We start from the raw sequence: 12357 nt of genomic DNA, 5'->3' as shown, positions 1-12357 counted from the left end.
TAATGTTGAGGTCCAGGGGAGGCCAATCCATGACTGATAGTATTCCACTGTGTGTTTTTCACTCATATATATATATTAAAAAACACCCAGCACGCCCCTGCGGGCGGGTTATCCTTCAAGCTCGGGTCCTCTACCAGAGGCCTGGGAGCTTGAGGGTCCTGCGCAGTATCTTAGCTGTTCCCAGGACTGCGCTCTTCTGGACAGAGATCTCCGATGTTATTCCCGGGATCTGCTGGAGCCACTCGCCTAGCTTGGGAGTCACCGCACCTAGTGTTCCGATTACCACGGGGACCACCATTACCTTCACCCTCCACATCCTCTCGAGCTCTTCTCTGAGCCCTTGGTATTTCTCCAGCTTCTCGTGTTCCTTCTTCCTGATATTGCTGTCATTCGGAACCGCTACATCGATCACTACGGCCGTCTTCTTCTGTTTGTCTACCACCACTATGTCCGGTTGGTTAGCCACCACCATTTTGTCCGTCTGTATCTGGAAGTCCCACAGGATCTTAGCTCGGTCATTCTCCACCACCCTTGGGGGCATCTCCCATTTTGACCTCGGGACTTCCAGGTTATACTCGGCACAGATGTTCCTGTACACTATGCCGGCCACTTGGTTATGGCGTTCCATGTATGCCTTGCCTGCTAGCATCTTGCACCCTGCTGTTATGTGCTGGATTGTCTCTGGGGCATCTTTACACAGCCTGCACCTGGGGTCTTGCCTGGTGTGATAGACCCCAGCCTCTATGGATCTTGTACTCAGAGCTTGTTCTTGTGCTGCCATGATTAGTGCCTCTGTGCTGTCTTTCAGTCCAGCTTTGTCCAGCCACTGGTAGGATTTCTGGATATCAGCCACCTCCTCTATCTGCCGGTGGTACATACCGTGCAGGGGCCTGTCCTTCCATGATGGTTCCTCGTCTCCCTCCTCTTTCTTGGGTTTTTGCTGCCTGAGGTATTCACTGAGCACTCGGTCAGTTGGGGCCATCTTCCCAATGTATTCTTGGATGTTCGTTGTCTCATCCTGGACTGTGGTGCTGACACTCACCAGTCCCCGGCCCCCTTCCTTCCGCTTAGCGTACAGCCTCAGGGTGCTGGACTTGGGGTGAAACCCTCCATGCATGGTAAGGAGCTTTCTTGTCTTTATGTCAGTGGCTTCTATCTCCTCCTTTGGCCAGCCTATTACCCCAGCAGGGTACCTGATCACGGGCAGGGCGTACGTGTTGATGGCCCGGATCTTGTTCTTACCATTCAGCTGACTCCTCAGGACTTGCCTGACCCTCTGCAGGTACTTGGTGGTTGCAGCCTTTCTAGCGGCCTCTTCATGGTTCCCATTTGCCTGCGGGATCCCCAGGTACTTGTAACTGTCCTCTATGTCTGCAATGTTGCCTTCTGGTAGTTCAATCCCCTCAGTTCTGACTACCTTCCCTCTCTTTGATACCATCCGACTACACTTCTCCAGTCCGAACGACATTCCAATGTCATTGCTGTATAGCCTGGTAGTGTGGATCAGTGAATCGATGTCTCTTGGCATACAGCTTGGTGTCATCCATGTACAGGAGGTGGCTGACAACTGCTCCGTTCCGTAGTCGGTATCCGTAGCCAGTCTTGTTAATGATCTCACTGAGGGGGTTCAGGCCTATGCAGAACAGCAGTGGGGACAGAGCATCTCCTTGGTAGATCCCGCACTTGATGGTGACTTGTGCTATGGACTTGGAGTTGGCCTCTAGTGTTGTACGCCACATCCCCATTGAGTTCCTGATGAAGGCTCTTAGGGTCCCATTGATCTTGTACAATTCTAGGCATTCCAGTATCCAGCTGTGGGGCATTGAGTCATAGGCCTTCTTGTAATCAATCCAGGCAGTGCACAGGTTGGTCAGTCTGGTCTTGCAGTCTCGGCTGACTGTTCTGTCTACCAGTAGCTGGTGTTTTGCGCCTCTGGTATTCTTGCCAATTCCTTTCTGTGTCCCACTCATGTATTGACCCATGTGCCTGTTCATCTTAGCCAATATGATGCCTGACAGGAGCTTCCATGTAGTACTGAGGCAGGTTATTGGTCGGTAGTTGGAGGGGACCGGTCCCTTCTTGGGGTCCTTGGGGATCAGGACCGTCCGGCCTTCGGTTAGCCATTCCGGGTGTCTCTCGTTAACTAGCAGCTGGTTCATTTGAAAAAAAAAAAAAAAAAAAAAATATATATATATATATATATATATATATATATATATATATATTTTTTTTTTTTTTTTTTTTTTTTTCCCCTCGTTGTATATTGTTTTCTCTTCTTACTTTTGCATCTTTGTGGTCCAGCTACCCAATCTGGCTGTGCAAGAAACTGCACAATGACAATAAAAAGCTCTAAGTCTCAAAGTCTAAGTCTCTTTTTCTATCCTTTTACTGCATTGGTAGTGTATTTGGGATCTTTTTCATCTTTTTCATCATTCCAGATGGTGTTGCATGGTCAGTCAAAATCGAATCATAATTCTGTGTACATAATTCCATCAATTTTGACAAGATCCACAACAACACTCACTAAAATGCATCCCTAAACCATGACAGAGTGTTGTACAGACGGCTGTAGATACTCATGGTTGTACTTCTCTCCTGACCTCATCAGTATGTGTTGATGACAATTTCAGAAATTTTTAAAGGTCCTGTGTTACTGGAGTTTTTCCTGTTTCTTAGGAGATGACATTCAGATACTGTTCAGACTCTGTACATCATGCTGTTATATGTCATGACAAATAACTGACAAATAATTCTTTCAGAATTGCCTTTTTGATGTGAAATTCAGTTTTATTTATATCAAAATTTGCTACGTTTGACATTTTGGATAAATTCAACTGAAAAAATGGGAACAAAATAGATGTTCTTGTGATAGGCTGCCAGTAACAAACAGTCTATTTAAGTTAAAATGACTTCTTTGATAAGTTGCCCCTTATGTGTAGACACAACTCTGGTTTATCTATTAAGTTAAGTGCTTGAATGATTGATCAGTCAGTGTTTAGTGGCTTAACAAAGAAACAAACAAGCAAAAAGCATTCTACTGAAAATGGCGAGATACAGGGAATGGACTGAAAATCAGTGAAAAAGCAGCCAGTGTCCAAAGAAAAACTTTGAGCTTTCAAAAGGACAAATTAAAAAAATACAACAAAGTCTGGCTCTTTGGCAGCAAAATATAAAAAACCATACAGTGGGACCCAAAACTTTGGCGCAGTACTAGATGTGCTGGTTGTATCTACTAACAAGGTTATTGTAAGAGTTTACATCAGCTTCATTTTACAGTTCATATCAAAATATTTCTTAAAAGTGTTTTGTTGTAACTTACGTGGCATGATCCCCTGGCTGACGAGCTCCTCTCTGCTCCTTCTCTGTTGCAACTTCAGCTGAAGAACTGAACACCAAGATGCAAGTCAGTAGCGGCAGAATGAATGGAAAACATCATCAGACTGAGTGTGTATGCATGTTTATCTCAGTTCTCACCCACCGAACGCCACAAAGGTAGAGACATTACTAAGCAAATGCCCACGAGCAAAATGAAAGCAGTAGATTGAAGCAGTGATATATCCAAGTTACTCTATGAGGACTTTTCTGTCTACACTATTAGCTGCTACAAAAATTGTGATCTTTTATGATCGGATGCACAAAGGTTATGTAACACACTACAAAGGGAAGTCAGACACACACATGAACACACGTACTGGCAGTTTCCTGTTTCACGTTTTTGATGAAATGGCAGCCCACAGTCACACATTCGTGACATTACAAGATCCCACAGAGTGTGAGAAAAAAAAGACAGCAGACTGCTCATTTTGAGAGCACCTGGATTGAACTTGATGCTTGTTTGATTGTATTTTATAAATTATTGATTTGTTCACACAACTTTATTTATATCTGCAAAACATTTTGAGGGCTGAACTTCAAGATGATATGAAAATATGGACTGGCAGGAAAGGATTTTCTGTTCATCAGCACTTTGATCTGAGCAGTGAGTTGCAGTAAAATGCAGTAGCTGGAAATGTTTTGAGTGTGAAGGTCTTTTTCACGCACTCTGACTTTCTGCATCCACAGTATTAGTACACACAGTTGCCACATAGAAGTGTGGCTGAGGTGTTGCACAGCGTATTATAAGTTGTGACTATCAATAAGAAATAACTTCACCTACAATCACAGGTCTTTTCAGAGCAGATCAGGCAATATGACAATGTGACGTGGTGATTGAATGGGATTAATAAATAACTTTTGGTCTCAGCTGCAGGTTTTGGTTCCCATGTAGCAAAGCCAAACATTTATGTTTAGCTTGTTTCTTTTAACACAAATGAAGCGCGTGCATCTTTTGATAGTTTTTGGGGAAAATCTTATGACAAAGTGAGGAAATGCACAACAGAATAGCTGTGTCATAATATTCTTTCTTTTTGTTTTTTGCCTGGTCACATTTTGTTCTCATTTTCCTAAATAGGTTCTATTAAATGTTTAAATTGAACCTTCTACAGTAAGTACAAATCCAGTACTCAGTGCTGAGCCATAATGTCTGATCAGTGGTTTGAAAGGACATATCCATAAAGTGAAAATTTACTGCTGTACTTTCTGGGCTGAAGCTGACTGTCACCCCAGTGACATTCAAACTGTAGCTCATCTTTCCTCATCAGAGTATTCCTCCACCATGGGCTAAGACCCCATGTGGGTATGCTTGATCAGCACTTTGTCAATTTTAGACAAGTAAAAGAAATAAACTAATACAGAAATACAGTTTGGTTAAATGTAGGTGATTTTGGGCTGTCTTCGAACTGTTTTTTCCAGGGGGGAACTGATGTTAAAAAACAAGAATTGGGTAAAAAAAGTTTGAATTTATTATGGATTTTCTCAACACGGGGTCAAAAGTATACATATAGACTCAAATGTACATACACCACCATTAATATTTGGTTAAATGTCCCTCGGCATGTACCACTTTGACCAGAACCCTATGGTAGCCATCAATAAACTTTGGGCTGGACATCGTACCACTTTTTCTTGACAAAATTGTTAGTTCATTTAAATTGGTTGGTTTCCTGGTTAAGATTTATTTTTCAATGATGGGCCACAAATTTTCAAAAGAGTTAAGGTTGGAGCTTTCAGAAGCCAGTTTCAGAAGCTTAATGTTACCCCTCAGCTATTCCAAAAAAACAGTTTTGCTGAATCTTTGGGATCTTTATCCTGTTGGGGCATTCAACTGTGTCCCGTCTGACCATAAAGATTATTGAATAAAGCAGGCTAACATTTAGACTGACCATTCCATTTTCTGGAATAGGCTTCCGAAATCCCCAAGTTCAAACCTATTAAAATGTATGTACTATTCTTTAAAAGCCAGGTCCATGCAAAGAAACCATCCAATTTACACTAACTTCAACTACCAATTCCTTCACGAGGAATGGTCAAATATCCAGACAGTCTCAAGCCAGAAGCTTTTTGGTGGCGACCAAAAGAAGCTGGCCGAAGTGAAACTTGCCAAGGGACATTTAACCAAATAATAGTGGGGGTCACAGAAAGTTGGTTCATCTGGTCATAGTGTTTATAGAGGAAGAAACTTTTCCTTTTTCATCCAAGTAACTTCTTCAGTCTCACCTGACTGCAGGTTTCCCCCACTTTATAAACAGTACATTTGTGTAATGACCGAAAGTAGCACCAATGACTAACAAAGGGCCGATAATTTCAGAAAACTACATTCGAAACCTTAGGGGTATGAGTTAATTGCTTCCATATGATAAATAATAGACATATTATTGCCCAGTTTGTTAGAGAACTGAAATCAGGTTAACCTCTTAAGCCCCAACGCCTAACCCCAAATGCGATCTCCTGCCTTTTGCCCCCGTATCCGGGGTGTTGGGGCTTAAGAGGTTAAAATAGATGAAATGCTGCACAGAAAACACTGAAACCACTAATTGTAATACAGTACTATGCAAACATCTACCCCTCATTTCTTCCCATTTTCTAGGAAAATGGGAATTAGGTTAAGCTACTTTTCTAAAACATGTACAAATTGGAAATATGGCACATAAGGCAAAAGTTTGTACAATTTTAACAAGCCAGAAAGTCAATATTTTGTAAAACCACCTTTGTTCTTCAACAATGTCTTAGGCAACTTTCTTGTCATTTCTTTAAGAATTCCTCATGAATAATTCTCCAGGCTTCTTGAAGGACATTCACAGGTCTTTGGATGTTGGCTGCCTTTGTTCCATTCTCTGTCAAAATGATCCCACACTGCTAATGTTCAAAGAAAAACTTTGATAGACTTTCAGAAAACCTATAGAACTATTACTAAAGACCACTTGAACAATGACAAAATGACAAGAAATTCACTGGAAACAATATATAAAGAAATGAGGGGCGAGTCAAGATTTTTGCACTGTATGTACTGTAATGAACAAGATTTGGATATTAACAGATTTCAAGTCTTTTCTAAACCTGAATCCAAACTTCCACATCTATCTCTTAAATCTCCTGTCTTCCTTTTACATTTTCAGGTTTTCAGGTTCATGTCTTCTGTCTTTATACCTGTAAAAAGTCTTACTTAATAAGGACAAGCTGAATGTTTTCAGAAATTTGAGTGTGGCCTACATTTTCTTCCCTGAGTTGGAAAAAATGGGACCATGCTGTGTTACTGTGGCCCATTAGAATCTACAGATAGTCCTTATGAGCGACTACAAAAGCATTCAAATCGCTTTGATTTCTGTGATGAGGACTTGGCTGACATGGATGGTGCAGTTTCTCCCCTTGGCAGCAGGAAAGATTTAACTGGCTCCTGCAGGGAAACATGGGCAGCCACACTAAGCAAACACTAACACAGATACTCATTACAAGCATGCATAATATTTGCATACGCACGCAAACATACATTGCAGTGCAGATGCACATTTTAACCTCCACTTATGGTGGCATAGTGTAATCACATATAAACACACACACTGACAAACACTTACATTTGCAAAGTGATGTTAATGTATGTATTGAGAAAGAATCTATGTTTGGAATGTGCACTCACTGGTCAAACGCTACTACATAAGAGGAAGTCTCGCTTTAGCCTAGTCATAAACAGTTTATGCACACAGCACTTTGACCATGCAAAAGAGCCCATTGTGCTCATTGAGTAAAATGAAACATCGGATCTATGTCAAAGGGGGTTATTTGACTGTTGAGGTTTTCTCTGTTTTATTGTAGGGTCTTTACCTTACAATACAAAGCATTCAGGCGACTGTTTTTGATTCGGTGAATTGAATTGCATTATCAGAAACTAAAATTGTCACAAGCTGAACAGGCAATGAAGCAACAAATTGCAAAGACTGCACTGAGCCTAAGAAATTTCTTCATGACTTAAAGTTGTTTGAGCAACATAATATGGACACCAGTGTTATTTCTCTATTTCATAGCCACTCCATAAGCCAGTTACGTGGGCATGTTAAAAAAACGTTTTTACATAGAAGGCATCACTGCTAGAAGACGAGCCTGGTGTCAAAATGTAGGTAAAACGAGACCATTCATATGCGACAACTTATTTTCATCTGTCACAAACCTCTTCTTCCAGAACAAAAAGACTGAGTGTTTATCAGAAATTAGTGAGGCTGATCTCCTGTACAGCTTACTAGGGTATCCTTGGAAAAACTCAGAAGTGGTCATGATCCTAGGTCTTTGACCCAGTATCTTCTGTGTTTGGACTTTTGAATTCTTATTTATTGGCTATACTGAGTTTGAGATGGTTATTCCAGGTTTTGGTTCTCATTATAGCTGTCATTCCTTTGTTTTTTACTATTTGTATCCTCACGTCGTCTTAGTTTTGTTATCTTGGTTCTACTTTGCTTGTATTCTATGTTTTTTCTGTAATCATACTCCTCCTGTGCTCCCCGTGCATTTTTGTGAAGATAGTCTGTCTCTGTGGTTGTTTAGCCTTCTGTCTTATCTGTGTTTCAGTTCCCGTGCACTGTTTCTTCCTGTTTTATTTTGGCGGTCTCACATCTCTTCTGCTTTGTATTTAGCTCTATTTCCCCTGTCTTGTAACCTGTAATTAGTTTCAGCTGTTTTCCCACCTGTTGGCTGTTCCCTCGTTATCCTCTGTGTTTATATATATTGTCTCAGTATTTCCTTGACCCTTGTCACATTCTTCCTCATGGCTGTGTCCTCCCTGCCAGTGTGGTTTCTTAGAAGATTTGTAGCTTCGGTTTCCTCGTTTCTAGTCTTTGATGTTGTGTGCTTTGTTCAGGCTCAGCGTTAAAGCTGCTTTTTAGTTTACTTTCTGTCCTTTGAATCCTGCATCTTGGATCCAACTCCTGTCTGACACACAGCCTCCCTGACAGAACCTGTTTAATGATGTCAATTCACATCTTAATTGATGCATGATGAGGTGTCCAAAACACTCATTGAGGACACAGAGGTACAAGTACAGGAGGTAGTCAAATATCCATCCATCCATCCATCTTCATCCGCTTTATCCGAGGCCGGGTTGCGGGGGCAGCAGCCTAAGCAGAGAGGCCCAGACCTCCCACTCCCCAGCCACCTCCTCCAGCTTATCCGGGGGAACACCAAGGCGTTCCCAGGCCAGCCGAGAGATATAATCTCTCCAGCGTGTCCTGGGTCTGCCCCGGGGCCTCCAAATATATATAACAATAATACAATTATTTTCACATATTTGACCGCTTTGCATGTGTGACAGTGATAATGACTAGCCGATGTATCACATCTGGTTCACTTCTGTGTGAACAGTTCACTCAGAGTGCTTTCTACATTAAATTGAATGTGCATGGATTTGTGGACCACCTCTATTTCAAAGTTGTGGAGAGACAGTCAGTTACAGTGTGTATTTATCCATCAGTCTTTTCTTGTTTCCTAAGGAGTCTTCTGTATGGTAAACACGATGTAGTGGGCAGTTCAGACTCTCTTGTCTGCCCCCAACCTGTGGTCTGCCTCTGTGTCCCCCCTCTCTCCTCCGCCCCACAAGTTTTCTATTTCCGACCATGCTGTAACCACTCGAAACCCAATCCCTCTAGACCGCCCTGTGAATTAAGAGGAACATTACTGTAAACTGCCAACTCGCACACAAGTACATAAAGTGTAAGGACAGCTTAAAAGGTTGTGCACACACGGTCTGATGGGAAAACGTGAGAAGCGATGTGGTGAAAGGATGCATGGGCAGTCTCTGCTAGGCATAGCTGCGGCTGTTATTTTGCTATTTATTAGTTATTGCATATTTTTCAATAACTGAAACTGTGGCAATGCACCATAACATGCCTTTAAATTTTTAATGAAAAGAAACTAAAGCCTCTTGGAGTTTGTCCTTGTCTAAATTGGTCCACACTCCTCTCTGTCCAGATACTTTGATTCAAGGCCCAGGGACCTCCAGCCAACAGGTTGCTCGGTTCATCTGCTCAAGGCGACGTGTGCTGTGCCCAGGCTGGCTGTGCCCCAACTGTAACCAAGGCACTAGCAGGATATTTGATCCCATTAACACCTCGGCCCAGAAAATAAACCTCTATTCTTTGATGGGAAAGCCTAAATTTTTAAAACAGTTGATGTAATATCTACAAATATTCAGTGTACATTTTCACAAAATTTCTTTACTTAAAAAGAACTACTAATACAATCAAACTGAGCTACACACATTTTCAAATCCTCATGTGTTGTGTGAGTGCAGCTCTAAAAATGTTCATGTGCTGTGAACTGGAAACATGACTAGAAACAGGTATCCCACCTTGTCTGAGACTCTGACAGGCTTGGCGCTCTAACTCAAAACGCATATCTGGCTTATCCATGTTGCATCTGATTGGCTGAGGCCTGAAAGGGGCAGGGTCAATCCGGACACATGGAGGGTGCTCCAGCATGGCGAGCGTTAGCAAACTGGAAAATTACCCCTGAGTGAGTCATCCACAAAAACACCACAATAGGAACGACAGCCAATGGTGGACATCAGTTTAGTCCAGGTGCTGGATTTCTGCAGCCTTGAAATCCCCCCAAAACAAAGCAATCCGCTTAAAGAGTCAAGCTCTGGGAGACCATTGTTGTGACTGAAATGAAGGAATATCCTTCAAAGTAGAGAAAAGTGAAAGAAGAAGAAATCTGCAACATTTCTGGTGTCAGTCATGATCAAAAGAGATTTGTTCTCATCAAAACAGCCATTTCCAACCACTTCTTTTGAAGAACTCCTTGATTAGATTCAGCAAAAACAAAAGCGAGAATGTGTAGAAGAAAATCCTTAATAGAGTTTTTTTTTTTTTTAAAAGAGAGTAGATGAATGCAAACTATACAAACTCCAATGCTGTGCTTTAGAAGAGCGTCTCCTGGATTTGCTGTTGCTACAGGACTGACTAAGTCGCGTGTGCATGCCTTCATGTGTGTCGTATATCAGTGAAGCTGTGCTCGAGAGGTCTGTCACAGCTGTTGCTGTACTCAGTCACTCAGCCGTTGATAGACACAAGCAGGCGCATCTGAACACAAATACACGCACACGCGTTCTCCTCACCAAATTCCTCTCACTTTGCACTTCTGCTCTGAGCTCAGTGTGGTGTCAGTGATACATCCAACATCTCAACAGCTGCTGCCACTCCATGTGCCCGTCATCATTTTTTGTCAGCTTTTTTTTTATTTATTTTTTTGTCTTTCTGTCCAGCTGTCTGACTTTTATTTCCTCTTTTTCTGCTCACAATGTTTGACAGAGTTTGTTTGGAGTTTGGATTAGGAAAGTAACCAAAAATCGAAAAGTAATCATGGAAAGATACCAAACCCTCACCTTAGATGATGCGAATAAATTCACTTAAAAGATAATGTTTACTTTGAAAAAAACTAAACTAAAGTCTAATGACTATTACATGTAATACATTTTTGAATCATAAAAATGATCTAAGCAGGGATTATGCTTTCCATGTCTATGAGTCTGCTAGGGCCCACTCAGGACCCAGTGACATAAAAATTACATTATCAGATGGTTAGCATAATGGTTCTTACGGATGTTCATGCACCTGATTGTTTTTGGGCACCAACTAGACCTGGTCCCCAGACGGCAGACCTCGAGTGGATGTCAAAGAAGTATAAAAAGAATGACTATTCCACTATCAGAGGTCTATCTTTCTGTGTCTGTGTCCACAACAGAGTATAACCTAGGCTTTAAACTAAACTGCACTGAATATGTAAAATTAAATAAAAATAAATAGAAATTAAAAAATGCAAAACTATAATAGCTATCACAAAAGGAGGAGGAGAAGGAGAAGGAAAAGGGCAGCTTTTCATCTATAAACTGCTTTAAAATCTAGTGAGGACAAGCTGTTTATGTGGCTTTTGCTCAAGCTACAGCCAGAGCCATGGCATGTGATGACTTATGCAGAAGAGTGGATTTGCATTTGATGTCCCATCTCTATCATCCAGGCTTTGATGATAACACATTTACTTGCAAACACTGGCTCTGTTTCTACACATTGCAAAGAATAGCAACTGATCTCAGTGCACTGAAACCAAAGCAAACAGTAGCTTGTCTAGTTCACTAGTGTTCTATAAATTTCCCGTCAAACACGAGAGATTTATCTGCAATGCACATGTGCAACAACCAGAAACAGCTGCTGTCCTCTCAGCTCGACAAGCTTGAACTTTCAAATTGATAAACTTGTGCGTACTTTCAACAACAAAGATCTGTATGCACTTGCCTGCCTGTATCCAAAGCTATTTGGGTTTTAGTCTATTATTTTAATCACTTCTTTCCCATGCTGTCAAAATCAATTCTTATTCTTCAGCTCTTCTCCATCTCCACTGCGTTAATCAGAGATCAATCTTCCACTTGTTCCATTTCTACTACCACAAGCATCTAGACTGCACAGGTCTTCTCCCGCTTCCTCCTCTGCTCCGCTCTGCTACCTCAGCATAGAGTCCAGTTGCCAAATAGGATATAATTATATTAATATAATATGATAAAAGCTTTGTACTTAAACAAATCTAGTCAATGTTTTCCAGTGAATTTCTCCTTATTGAAATTTCTGGTTTGGATTTCACTGGACAAGCACTGCTTGCCCTGTTGGACCACTGCCGCAAAAAGAAAATATGGAGCATCAAAGTAGGTTAAAGTACATTGTAATTGTTTCCAATATTGCTGCCAAAATATGCCAAAAAATGTTAGTTTCTAGTGGATTTTTTAACCAATTTTGTATTTCCATCTAGTGAACTGAAGGGTCTTCAGTTGTGGTTTTGACATTCAGCAGGAGAGTGTAGTGGTACACTCCTCTTGGAAAATACGTAGCTGTGTATCTCTTTCCCAAGATGATCTGTTTTCTCCCAGTGCCTAATTAAAGTGTATACAGTATACTTGCCTGCAGCCGTTCATGTTGCCTTTATCACTTTCCTTCAGCGCGACTGTCT

General features: G+C 41.4%; 1 protein-coding gene across 1 annotated transcript in view; it reads right to left on the bottom strand.

Annotated features, from left to right (window-relative positions):
- LOC113021120 (myocardin-related transcription factor A-like) overlaps nucleotides 1-9981 on the bottom strand; it is a 38425-nt gene extending 28444 nt beyond the window's left edge. Inside the window, exons 1-2 of the mRNA XM_026165578.2 lie at nucleotides 9710-9981; nucleotides 3320-3385 (exon numbers count right to left, since the gene is read on the bottom strand). Coding sequence (XP_026021363.2) covers nucleotides 3320-3385; nucleotides 9710-9839 — 196 coding nt within the window. The 5' untranslated portion in view covers nucleotides 9840-9981. The remainder of the gene's footprint in view (nucleotides 1-3319; nucleotides 3386-9709) is intronic.
- Nucleotides 9982-12357: the final 2376 nt, after the last annotated feature.

This window comes from Astatotilapia calliptera, chromosome 4 (assembly GCF_964374335.1).
Source record: "Astatotilapia calliptera chromosome 4, fAstCal68.1, whole genome shotgun sequence".
Classification (NCBI taxonomy): domain Eukaryota; kingdom Metazoa; phylum Chordata; class Actinopteri; order Cichliformes; family Cichlidae; genus Astatotilapia; species Astatotilapia calliptera.
This window is presented reverse-complemented; position numbering and strand designations above follow the sequence as displayed.